General features: G+C 44.7%; 1 protein-coding gene across 15 annotated transcripts in view; it reads right to left on the bottom strand.

The window, feature by feature from the left end:
- RBFOX2 (RNA binding fox-1 homolog 2) overlaps window positions 1–13453 on the bottom strand; it is a 170984-nt gene that overhangs the window by 73292 nt on the left and 84239 nt on the right. The window contains exon 1 of one of the 15 annotated variants that reach the window (XM_033514303.1): window positions 13246–13442. The exons of the other annotated variants lie outside the window; for them this stretch is intronic. Coding sequence (XP_033370194.1) covers window positions 13246–13272 — 27 coding nt within the window. The 5' untranslated portion in view covers window positions 13273–13442. Of the gene's footprint in view, window positions 1–13245; window positions 13443–13453 lie in introns of those variants that run through there. 15 annotated transcript variants of the gene reach the window in all.

The raw sequence follows: 13453 nt of genomic DNA, 5'->3' as shown, positions 1-13453 counted from the left end.
AAATAATTTGCTTGAAGACCCCACAGGGTTTTAAATCTTTTAATATTGCACCTTAAAAGAGAAAAAAATCTTAAGATCACCAAACCCAAAGCTCAACCGGCACCTGATTGAGAAACAGTACGTGACAATCTGTCTTTACTCCCCACAATTCCCTCCCTTAATTTCAGCAGTGCATTTATTCAGGCATTTCTTGGGTGCGAGCAGCTCCACTGGCCTCTCAGTGGGATGCTAACAGATGTACACAGCTTGGCCATCACTGGCACAAATAAAATCAGCTAGAAATCAAGTTTAAGATGTAACAGAAAACCCATTCATTTACTCAGCTATCATCTGCTTGTCATTCATGTACTGGGGGCTATTTTTACTATGACAGTGATAAAAGCTTGAGGTTTATAAGTAGGACTTAAGCTATGCTCTCACCTCTAAATTTCTTGGTTTTAAAAGATAATTTCAGGGGGTACCTAATACTCTGCAGAAAATCAAAATCACATATAAAGACATTTATTCAGGATCAAATTCATAGGGCCATGAAACCTGCAGCCAGACTCAAAAATGATCTTTTGTAGCAGCTTCCACTGCGTATCTACCTAGATTCAAAAGACCTAAGATATTTGCTGCTCACACAGTACATGGAGAAGGCTTCAAAGAACAAATACACCTACTCTGAGTGAAAAGAAGCCAAAAAGACACTTTCACAAACAGCAGCCAAAGGATTATCCTGAATGACAGACACAAGCTAGTCTGCCCTGGCTAACTGAGCTGCACCATGGCATCTCCTTTCCAGGTAAAAGCTTTAATTAACAGTATACAGAAAGAGAGTAATCTCTGCCTTTACTGGCACCCACGGACCATCTTTTAAAAGATGATGGTAACCAAACTGCAATCACAACGTGTCACATGCTGTCAAAGGTGCCTCTTGGACTGCGCAAGAAGACACTCTTCATACCTGGATCCTGGCCCAGCTCAAGGTACAAGCTGGGCACCAAATGGCTCGGCCCTGTCATGGCTCAGGCACAGCAGGGAGCGTGCAAGGGTATGCGACAACTCAGCAAGGTCTGCAGATGCAGTCTTGGATGAAACCGCTAAATTCCCCTGCAGTCTCATTTCAGCTGCTTTCAGACCTTTGAAGGAGAACAGCCGGGTCTTTGCTATGCGCAGGAAGGGCCCTGCAGCACACTCAGAGTGAGTTTTCTACTGCAAGCCAGAGCTCCTGCTATTTCCTCCCTGGTCCTCATAGACAAGAGAAGAGACCCAGGCAGCCCCCAAGCTGCCTTCTTGGGATGGCCAGCTTCATATTAATGAAATTCTCTCTCATCCTCCTGCTCTGTGGCATGAAATGGCTCCAAAGTGAAGTATTGAACTGTCAAACAGCAAAACCTCTTTCCAGGCAGCATTTCAAGGAAGAGCACCTGCCTCTTGAATAGGTGGATCAATCGTCTGGTCCCACCCTCTTACCTTTCTGCTTCTGAAAAAGCAGCAGCATTCCTTGGTCAACACTGGCCATCAGCCCCGCTACCAAAAAGATGCTGTTTACATTAAAATCATAAAATAGCAGTCACAGCAGTGTCATTCAGAGACTGACAACAATCCTGCTGCTTTGCCAGCAGTGAGTCCTGGGATTTTACATCTCTGCTTCTAACTACCACCCCAGCTGTCCTTCATATATCACTGAAACTAAAGGATCCAGCCAGAAGTCAAATGCAACCTGGCCCAAAAAATACCTTGTACTTTCCTATCTTATTGGAAGACCTCATACGCAGAGAAAGGAAAACATGTTGGAAGAGGAGGAACTACCTCACCAAGTAATTTAGTGCAGGAGCCACCATTTTACAGCAGACATCAAAATAATGAGCACTCCTCTGCTGACTGTGCAGCTCCGTGTTATTCCCATGATGTGCTGCATACCCAGCAGCATGTTAACATGGAAAAAACCAGCATCTGATCCCACACAACAATAAAAAAATACATTTTTTATACCATCTAAAAAGCGTTAGAAAGGAAAACAACATTTAATTCTGTGGCTCCTGAGGACCTCTCATGACTCAGAAAATAAATGTAAACAGATGAAAAAGTTAATTTGTATCATATCAGCTTCACTGGCATGAAAAGGGCTGAGCAGGCACCCTGGGGAGAGGGAGGGAAAGATTTGCCATAGATCTGGTTACTATCACTGACAGCTGACCTAAAACATCACAAGATTTGACCGGACTCTACCCCATCTTCCAATTTTCGAAGTTGCTACTGCCTCCTTTAAGAGATACAATGTGTGGAAACATGTAACACTGAGGTTGGGGAGGAAGGAGAGCTTGCAGCACAAGCATGTAACTAGTCCAGATGATAATCCTCCCCACATTTAGAATGAGCCCAATTAACTGAAACAAGAAGCAAATTCAAAAGAATTGTTCTTTTGAAGATGTATCATTTTCAACACGAAGCAATGAGGACATAAGGAACCGGAATAATTTCTCCGCAGTTTGAAGCTACTGCATGGAACAGACAGACAGGCAGTTGTTCTGTCCTACAAAGATGCTCCTTGAAAACAGATGTCCATCTGCAACCCAGCACACTCAGCTTGGGAATCTAGGGATCCAGCCTGCTGTATGGGCTCCACAGCCTCGTCCCCTAGATGGGCCAGCACAGCCCACAGACATCACTGTCAAACCTGAGAAATGTTCTTCAGCATGAGCCCTCAACACTTGGTTTTAACTCTGCCTCATTTGATGAGATTTGAACTGCCTATCACCACAAACTGAGCTTTATTTCTGTCCTATTAAATTTTTAGGAAGCGTTTATGTTCTAAAGTTGCCAACAACAGTATGAGTAGTAACCCACAGCAGCCAATATATTCATTGTTAACAGAAGTGTCCTTGATTTGTCAGGCCTTCAACATCCACTAGATGATTCACAGAAAGACAGATACATCTGAAAAACTTCCCTTAAATTCTTTATGATGAAAATTGCTCTTTTAGCTTCCTCTTGCATGTCTAGGATATAAAGCCTTTTCAGTATCTCAGTATTTGGCACCACAGGGCACAAAGACCACCTCCACTTTACAGCCATGGTTGATCTTAGATGATCACAACGGAAGAAGTTTTGTGCTCTGCTTCTGCTGGGTAATACAAACATCACACTTAATCAACAGACTCGTCTCCATGCACTTCTGCAAGAGCAGGTCTACCACAGCTGACCTCACATGAGGGCACAGGAGCAGCTCACATAGGCACAGTAATCCCCTGGCAGAAATTTGGGACAGACACAGCTGAAGGCCAATGCCCGAACCACTTTCACAGCTGGATCTTTGAAAATGTCCCTGCTCATTTCAGAGGGGTTGGACTAGATAACCTTTAAAGATCCCTTCCAACCCAAATCATTCTATGATTCTAAGGTTTTATGATTGGCTACGGAAGCACTCTTCTGCTAGGATTGTCTGAACAGTAGCCAGGAGGCTCATCACAACTCTGCATTTAAACCATGTCAATCAAACGTGGTTCTTTCCTGACACCAGATTCTTTTCACCTAGATTTAGGCCAGAGAGAATCTCAGAATAATTGTATAGTGACACACAGAGCTTCACAGCTAACCTAGAGGCCTACTACACTTTTGAAAGCCTCTACAAACGCCCCAGAAGAATGAAATTTATCTTCCTCTATGCATCTCCAAAACATTAGGAAATTCCTATTACTCAGTTCTAGCTATTCTTCTCAGTGTTACAAATAACACAGCTCAAAGTTTCCTACCCACCCACTGAAAAAAAAAAAAAAAGGCACTGGATTTCTATACACTTCTGCTTTAAACTCCCAACATCTGGTCAGGAGATGTGTTCTTGGCCATGTCAGCTGCCAAGCAGAATCCCAGCCATTCATCAGGCAGGGAGCCCTGGAGCTGGCAGGCAGGAGGGCCAGGCAGGCATGATCTGAACGGAGACACTCAGGTCTGCAGCCTTCAGTGCAGCTTTCTCTTGACTTCTGCGCAACACTTGCAGTAACTCCTGCAGCTCACTGTCAAAACCAATTAAGAATACTCCTAACAAAAACCAAAGAATGTTCCTGAGAAAGCACAGTTGAGCTGAAAGGGACAGTAAAGTCATTGCCTTTCTCACCTCCTTACAGCAAGGCTTGTTAGAAGACCTTCATTTTGTCTATGGCCAAAGTCACCACTGGACTGCTCAATGCTAGTTTCAGACTTGGAGAACACAGATCATGGATCTTCAATCTGCTTAAACCCTATTTAGACTCATCTCATTGAATAAGACAAAGCATTCAGAAGTCTTGCTTTCTGATGAAGCACAGTATTTTTTCCACCCTTCAGAAGTCCATGTTCCCAGATAAATTCATCCTCCCTTGCAGCGTTTTGATCAAAAGATGCTTTGAAGACCTAGAGTCCCTCAGAAAAATTCTCTTAGGATGAAGGTTTGCAACTGGCTTTGGATGACCTAAATTCTTTCTGCCACCAAGAGAGTCAGCCCCTCCTTGACTACACCTCCTCATCAGTCACACTTGGTGTATTCAGTCTGTCACCCATGTCCCTGTGAAGGACACATGGAGCAAGGAACTGTCCAAAGTTCTCACCACAGCCTTCAGTCACCACCTTCCTCATCCCCCTATCTCACCACACTACACTCTTTGCCACAGATTGGTTCCATCACAGTCTAACGCGACTTCGAAAAAGTATTAACACCTCCCCAACCAAACTCATGTGAAATGGACTCCTAGAACCATTTTTTTTCCCTCTCACTGCTTCAAGATAAAATGCTTCATCCTGGAACAGGGTGGAAACAGACCTGAGAAAGTATTTGCAAAGCAAATGTAGCAACATTAAACAACATCACACACAAGGAAAAGCAAAAGGGAAATTTAAAGCAAACGAATCTGCATTAAATATTTGAGCACTAAGCAAAGCTAACATAGCACAATATCTTAAAGTCAACCAACAGTCAACAAATTGACTAATTCACTAGTTTCACCAAATTAACATGCCGTTCCTCCCATACCTCCTGATTCAGGCTGGAAGGATCCTTTTTAAGTTTAGACAGATTTAAAACTATGCCTGTTGAAACTGAAATCCTTTCCCTTGCTGCCCTATTTATCTCAACCAAATTTTATAAAGCAGGAAGAGACACACTGAAAAACAAAAGCCCTTCCTACTCCTGCTCTCTAATATTTCTAAGCACTTTACATAATTGTTCAGTTTTGATAACCTCCTTTCATATGATGCCATAACAAAAATGAGAAAAGCTACAAAGAACAACAAATCAAATTAATGGTTTCACTCTTCATGGAGGGTACACTAGACAAAGGTAGACGAGTACTATCTAAGAAATCCAAACTTCTCTCCAAGACATTTTTAAGTCAATCTTTTTAAGTACTTTAAAGCAGGTTTTGCTGTTAAGACTGGAGGGAGAGCATAGGCCTAGATAAGGAGCTTCAGTGAGACCTGATAGGTGAATGATGGTCTGTGCACTGCGTAGGTCAAACTCTGATTATCTACATCTTGGCTAATCAAAAGCAATTATCTGAAAGTCAAATATGCCCTCCAAGTCAGATAACTCATGGAGACCAGGACTTATATACAGCACACAGAAATCCTAAACTCCACAGGACCACAACTACAGACACTTTGAATTTTAAGCAGGATAACCAGGAGGACAGTTCAGAGGGTTTTAACCATACTCAAGACTCGCAGCCTGAGGGCAGACTTCAGAAGCTAGAAAGATTATGCTTGCAATTACTTGGACATTTTTTGGTGCATCCATGCACCCTCAGATTACAGACTACTTGGACTGCAATTCCAGTTAGGTATTTAGAGACTACTCAGGGTAAAAATCTCCATTAGAGGCAGAGCTGGTAGAGTCAGACTGGTTACTTCCCACTGTAGGACTCAGTTTTCAATTGATAAAATTCTAAGAAACCATTCAAATTGAATTTTTGTTCATTCTATCTATAACTGATTTTGGAGTTGATGACTTCTTTTGTTATTTAAACCATAGCAATCCAACCTGAGAAAAATGTAGGGGGTATATTTTGATTTGTTTATGATTAAGGGAGGAGGAAACCTCCACATACACTTTGAAAAGTCTAAGAGAACTTCTTATTTAACAGAAAAATTTGCATTTCAGGAATCTATATTTAGCCACCAAGATCTGACCAACATTACAACCAAAGTATAGAAAATTACAGTGCCTGTCTTACATTTAATCAGCTAAATCTTCCAGTAAAGCCATATGCAATGATCAAAAAAGGCTAAAAGATAAAGAAAGAAATAACAGTATGCAAAACCTGCCAAAAAGGAAAGAATCAATCAATTCTTTATATTCCTCACTGAAAGAACAAATGGTGGCAACAAGCTTTATGTTAGATACTAGGAAAGACTTGGCAATGCTCAGAAAGGCCAGGAATGGCATTGCAAATGCTTTTAAGGCAGGTTATTCACCATCAGGAATGGTTTAGATATTGTTTATTCTAACAGGAAACAGAGATGCTCTTAAAGGTGGCTGGCAGTGCCACTTGCACCCCATTTTATGTGATTTCATGGTCTCATTTGGAGATCTTCCACAGCTTCAGAGGAGATACTGGCCATGTCAGACCTAGGTCTGAAGATCACTGACAGCAGGGAAATGATCCATCTCCAGTACTTTACACCATCTCCTCAGCAGGGATGATGCAACATCAAGGAGCACCTCAAATCCAAAAAAAAAAACCCAAGAAACAGACCTGTAAATGCAGCAGGAGCAAATTAAATTGAGACAAGAAGCCTGAGCACTATCAGCACAGGCAGTGACAGGGAGCAAATAGAACAGACAAGTATGACTGCAATAGGTGTAGAAAAGGCACACTAAATGAGGAATGAAGGCAGTGGGCGGAAAGTTAAAAATGCCTATGACAAGGAGACTGTAGTGAGGAGAGGGAGGAAGAGGAGGAAGAGAAGCAAAGAATAAGCAGGTCTAAAAATCAGCTGAGAAGGAACTGAAATGATCAAGATAAAGTAGTAGTCTGTCAAAACAGGAGGGGACGTAACTGGAGAGGAATGGAGACTGGGAGAGTATGGATATAGTATGGCTTGTATGGGGCAAGCTAGTGACCAGGGATCATGGGGAGACAGTGAGAGGAGGAACAAGCATCCATCCATCCTCCAATGATGGAGGGCAGAGGTAAGACAGGAAAGGTCACAGAGGGATGGAAGAGAAGGGAAAATGCACTTACTAGCGTACAGCCCCAAAGCCTAAACCAGAGCCTAATATTGCAAAACATCGCCATTCCTCTGCTGTCAGCAAATGCACAAAACCAACTGGCAAACACTGATCAAGCTGGCCTGCACAGAAAATGACAGCTAATTACATAGTCAGTCAAAGTGGCAGAGGTCTGTGGGTTGTATCTGGGATGGCCAACTCTGCCACTGATAACTTGCAAGGGTCATCATGGTGCCACATATGCTGAAGCTGATGGGGATGGTTAGAGGGTTGCCTGTTTTTTCTTTTCTTTCTTGTGGAAAAAAATAGCATACAAACATGTGATTAAAGAGCATCATAAATAGCCACAGAAATAAAGAGAACAAATGAAGTTTTCTTTCCCAACATGAAATACGGAAATGCCCGGGAATTGAAATCCCTCTCCATTACATTCTTGATCACTCTCAATTCAGTTTAAGAATAATATTGCTTAATGAACAAATTTGCAAAGAAAAAAACATCAGGTATTAAGCAAAGCACACTGTTGAACAGCATTTGTCCCATTTTCTTTCATGCTGGCAAAACACACAATTTTTTCCAAAAGCTTCCAGTTGAGCATTAATTGCTCTGGCTTCTATGAACTCTAAAAAACCAGCCTATATATGTCCTGCTTTCACTGGCCACAGCACAGCCTCCAACAGCCCAGCAAAAATCCATCCCACACAGCAGAGGAACATAAATGACTCTGCAGGAGAATACCGAAACACTTTTGGTAGGAAAATTAACATTTCTCTACTCCGATTCCAGGGTACATGTCTGACAGAAAGAATACTGACTACATCCTTTTAAATAGCATTTTTGAGAAGACTTAGGCAAATTAACTATCTCCTCCCTGATACTCAGACCTCCAAGGAATGCCTGTTAGTGAAGTCTGTGACTCTGCAGCTGGGAGGTAAGTACATTAAGAAACTCATTGCAAAGGGGCAGCCAATTGCACACACCATTTGCTGGAAATGGATCTAAAACAGGAACATGAAGCATTTTACCCGAAGCAGTCAGTAAGACCAGAATCCATGTCTAAAAAACATCACACACAGAGACATCCACTGCAGACCCCTTTTGCACTGGTGTAAGATTTTATAGTAGAAGGCTGGTCAATACTAATTAAATGCAATGGAGCCATTGCATCATGAATTAATAAGCTGGAAGGAAAGACGTTGCTGGTTTCAAGGGCCTCTCTCCTTTGCAACCTTGAACTTTTGTATTTTTTTGTAGCTCACTACAACCTCTTCACTGATCCAGATACTTCATAAATTAATAGTTCTTAAAATACAATTAAAACAGTATGTTAAATTTACACAGCCTTGGCAATCAAATATCACAGCAAACTTAGGCATCCTCATTTCTCAATTCCCGGGGATAACCACCTTGTCACCTGCAGAAGAAATGCACTAGGGAGCAGCGAGGTTATTTCTAGGACAGGGACTCAAGGAAATGGCAGCGCCATATCAAGTTGCTTTTCTCCATCCTGCCTAGCAAATGTTGAATACAGCTCCTGCCATCCCAAGACAGCTCTACAAGCACCTGCAGTGGTTCACCTCTACTCCAAAGCATCTCAAAGTGCTCAGCACAGGGGGCCAAGAGAAAAAGACTAAAAAACACTCACCAGGTTCTGCCAGGCCCCAATGATTTTTAGGCCCTTAAGAGTATGCCTTTCTCAATCAGCAGTTAAATCTCTAAGTGTAACAGTTACAGACACAACCCAGAGCTCCACCTCAAGAAACTATGTCCTAATATCAGGGAAAGTGAGATGCAGATTAAACTTTGCATTCCCAAGGGAAAGTCTCTTGGAAAAGTGACTGGATAGGATTTCTCTCACACAAACCTCTGATGCTGACATGGTGTCTTGCAGCACTAAGGAGAACTCCTATGACATACAGTAGAAGGGAATGAGAAAGTAGGGGATAGGTATAGGCACTGAGTCAGATACCATGTAAACAAGCATCATTTCTCAAACAGCAAAGAAAGGGGAAGTGCAGAAGTCCATAGAGAAGAGAGCAATTCCCTTCCAACAGCTCATGCAAGTTTGCAAGATAGCACCAAAGCAACGAGCAAGCAGAAAGGAAAACTGGACTGAAAGGGACATGCAATCCTCAAAGCAGGGAAAAGGGACAGGGAAAAAATGGTAACTCCTAAGAGAAGTCCAAGAGGAAAACAGGGGGCCTTCTAGCACACACACAGATAGAGCTTTTCTTTCTTAACTCTTTCTTTTAAGGGAGCAGGGGAATCCTGCAGCATCCAGCTTGCCTGGAGGGGAACAGAACCTAAAGCAGCCATAAGGGGACAGGAGCGGGGAGGCTGTTCTGGGACTCAGTCTCCCTTGCAGACAGTTCAAACAAAGGAGGACAGTCTCCTGTAAGGGGATGCATTATACATTTTTAGCTAGCACAAGGTGTCTGTCGTGACAGGATTCCCCATCGCCTGTCTCCCCCCTCCAACTACACACGCCTGCATGATCCCAACATGGAACACAAAGATCTGTTTTATCACACCATTACTGTAATGGGAGGTAGAGAAAGACAGGGAAAGAGAATGAGGCAGAGGAATGAAAAGGAGACAGAGCGGCCTTTAATGAGTCAGCCACTGCTCTGATTTAAATAAGATCTCCATTTAAGGAGCACTGCAATTGTTGGGTTTTCTTAATTTAAAAAAACAAATCACTGACTGAGCAAGCAACTTTTGACTGTACAAGTTGTCTCACAGCTACACACAGGGTCTGGGAGGGAAAGGGTTATAGAAGGGGGAAGGGAAAGGGAAGAAAACCTCTGGAAAAAATGAGACTGCTTGCTGGTTCATTTTAACAAGGACATAAATTAGTCTCAAAGCCACAAACGCCATCACCTCCCTGAGCCCTGGGCAGAGTGTAGCAAGTCAAACACGTGCCAAGATAAACGGCGCTGGCTGGAGCCTCCAAGGGGTGCTGGGGGGGACAAGAGGGGGCATGCTGGGAGGCAGGGCAGCAAAGATGCTTCAAATGGTGCCACAAAATGGAGACTGGTGATCCTACAGCTGCACAAAAGCAGACCTTCTGCTTACACCCACATCAAAAGCTGGGAACTCAAGGCAGATAAAGAAGGAAAATGGGGTGCTGAGGTCAGAAAATAGCAGTTCTCCAAGGTCTGGCTTTAATTACCACAAGCAGCCCTTCCTCCTCCTCCTCCTATCTTGGAAGAAGGCCCGCCAGCGGGCAGCAGCCCAGGTGAAAGGTTCCATTGCTGAGAGCAGGGAGGGGAGCAGACAATGGCGGGGGGATTCATTACAAAGGCACACACACACACACACACACACTCAGCACTGCCGGCTGCCACATGGGCTGGGGGGACCCCTTAAGGAGGCGGCAGCTCCCTCCCCACTCTCTGAGATGCTCGACACCTTCCCCCTCTCCCAGCCCTGATGGGAAACAGATTTGGAGGAAAACGCCAGCAAGGCACTGGGCTGTCCAAGAAAGGGAGGGCTTTGTGCTCCACACAAGCCAGCAACCTCACCATGCACCACACAGAGAAAAAGCCTTTTAGCATATAATTCTCATCCATAAAAGACTCTCTTCTTTTATCTGCAATTAGTACATAATGTACTGGGCCTTGTTTAACACTCATTTTCACTGATTTAGGATTAAGGGGGATAAGGCTAAGGTACTTTCTGTTAATGAATCTGAGCTCTTACTCTCATTAGCAATTTTTGTTTTCTCTTTTTTAAGCACATTTCTGCCTTCCAGTATCTCCCATTTCTTTCCATCACTGTTTCTAGTCTTGTCACTCCATACACTCTTATTTGTTCTGTTCTATCAGCTTGTCATGCCTATACAGAAGCTCATCTCCCAGATTTCCAAGGAAGACAGCAAGCTTGCTCCCTACAACACAAGAGAACTCAGACCAGGTAGGCAATGTTTTCTGGAGACTGAACTAAACGGAGCAAGACTGTAGCAATGCTGAATTCAATCAGCAGCAATTACACATTTAACATACCAACAATATTTACTTTTCATAAATGAGACAGAGCCCCAAGGAAGTAAGTTCACAGGTTTAAATAATGGCAGTCTGCTGCTTCAAAGAGCACTGCAGAATAACGTGGCTGGGGATATTGTCTTGAATGTGCCACGCTCCTTCACCCTCACACTTGGCCAAACCTGCAGTGAGGTACTACTAAGGACCAGCCTAGCAGCCAAATGATCTCCCTGAGAGAAGGCAGCACTGTGCTAGAGCTGAATTCACCTGTGCTGTCTTCCTCAACTCTGCGTACAAGGGCTATCCATCGTTCATCTGGATCCCCAACTGACACACACAGTCTGAGTTCTCCTCTCCTACTGTTTCTTTAATATGCATCTTCTCCAGCATCTCAGCATGTAAATACACAATGCAAATCCTGAAAACCTATACTAAATAGTACATACTCTAAAGACAATCGTAATTCAAGGTCAAACAACACAATAACGCGCAGTCTTGATACCTCCTTTCCCACGTCAATAAATTGAGAGTTTCTATGGTAGACAGATTTCTCTGGAGTGTATTAAGATATCCTAAACCTTTGAACAAGTTTATACCCTCCCCTGTTTCAGCCAGTGCTCCAGTAGAATCTCATCCTTCCCAGCCCTGAATGTCCCCCAGCCAACAGGCTTGTGCTCCAGGGTGCTCAGACCCAGACTTGCACAATATACACACACTTGGTCCTGGTGACCCAGGCACCTTTCTGCACCGCACAGACACGGGGTCCGAGCGTGACAGCTGTGGCTGAGAGCACATTGCCACACATGGCTGTGCAGAACAACTCTCTGAAATGTGCACACATCGACCTGCAGCTTAGGGGCACACACCTCCAGCTGACAGGCATACACTCTGAGCACACAGCAAAACACAAATGGACCCTGACTGCAGAGACACAGCTTTCCAGCATCATTTGCTAAACTAAATATAGGTACAGAAAGCCCCACGAGATTTCTGCAGAGCTCTTCTGTCTCAAACAGAAAGCCTTGGACCAGATAAAAAGGAATGTGTAATGGAAGGGACTAAATAGCAGAAGCAGAAGGTGGGGCTTGGGAAGATACCTTTAGACTGGACAGAGACCTAATTTTCAGCCACTGACAATGTATGCAAGATGAGAGAGGAAAAGGGTCAAAGTGGGTGTCACTTCTCGCAGCAGATTCATTCTGTTAGGCACCAGCAAAAGAGCTGCCCCTTGCAGTGGGACATGCAGGATCTCAGCAGCAGCTAATGAAGGGGGCTTCAGCCTGAGCTAAGAAAAGCCAAAAAGGCAGTGTGCATCTACTCTATAGAGCTGTAAAGCTCTACAGAAAAAAAGCACTTGTGAAACCCAGATTTGAAGAAAAGTTCTTCTGAGAGTCCTTCCCTCCACCCCCTTTGGGAATATCCCCCAAAGGTTTCCAGCTCTGCAAGGCACTGCAGGGACATTATATAATGTGCCTTTGCCTAAGTCCAAAGGATTCCAGCTCCACGATGCCGCTCTCCTACTCCTCCCTCCCTTTGCCCGCTCCCTCCGATGGCGAGTTGCATATGCCATGCCAGGAGGAAAAAAAAAAAAAAAAAAAAAAAAATCCAAAAGCATACAGTAGCCTTAAAAGGCGACCACTGTCCGACGAAAACCCCTTGCGGTGGATGCGCGATGGCCCTGGGCGCGCTCCTCAGGAAACGTCAGCCGCTTTCCCCCGGGAAGACACGGGCAGCCCCACGCCTACCGCTACCTACAAGGGCTTCCCGGCCCCCGCGGTGACCGGCAGCCGGCTGGAGAAGCGGCGGGGAAGCCGTCCACCTTCGGCATCGGCCGTTCAAATACGGATTTAGCTTAACTCGAAGCAGGGGCAACCCGTGCCCCCCGCGCACCGCTCTCTCTAGAGGGCACTGCGAGGTTGCTCCGGGCAGGGGGACGGCAGGAACCCCTTCCCCAAAGCTCCACCGCGGGTGCCGGCGCGGCGGGGCTCCCTCCCGCTCCGCTCCGGGCGCCCCGCTCCCTGCCCAGACAAAGCCGGGCGGGCAGCCGCCGGAGCCCGGCCCGCCCGCCACCCTTACCTGAGTTACCATTTTCTTTTTCTCCATAAACCAAAATGGGGGAGGCCGGCCGCACGGGAGAGGGAAAAATTTAAAAAAAAAAGAGAAACAAATAAAACGAAATTTAAAAAGCAGCAGCCCCGTGGAGGCGGGCGGCGGCGGGTGGCTGCGCTGCGCTGCCTCGCCGGCGCGGTGCTCCCCGAGCCCTTTTTCCTCTCTTTCTTCTCCC

This window comes from Parus major, chromosome 1A (genome assembly GCF_001522545.3).
Source record: "Parus major isolate Abel chromosome 1A, Parus_major1.1, whole genome shotgun sequence".
Classification (NCBI taxonomy): domain Eukaryota; kingdom Metazoa; phylum Chordata; class Aves; order Passeriformes; family Paridae; genus Parus; species Parus major.
This window is presented reverse-complemented; position numbering and strand designations above follow the sequence as displayed.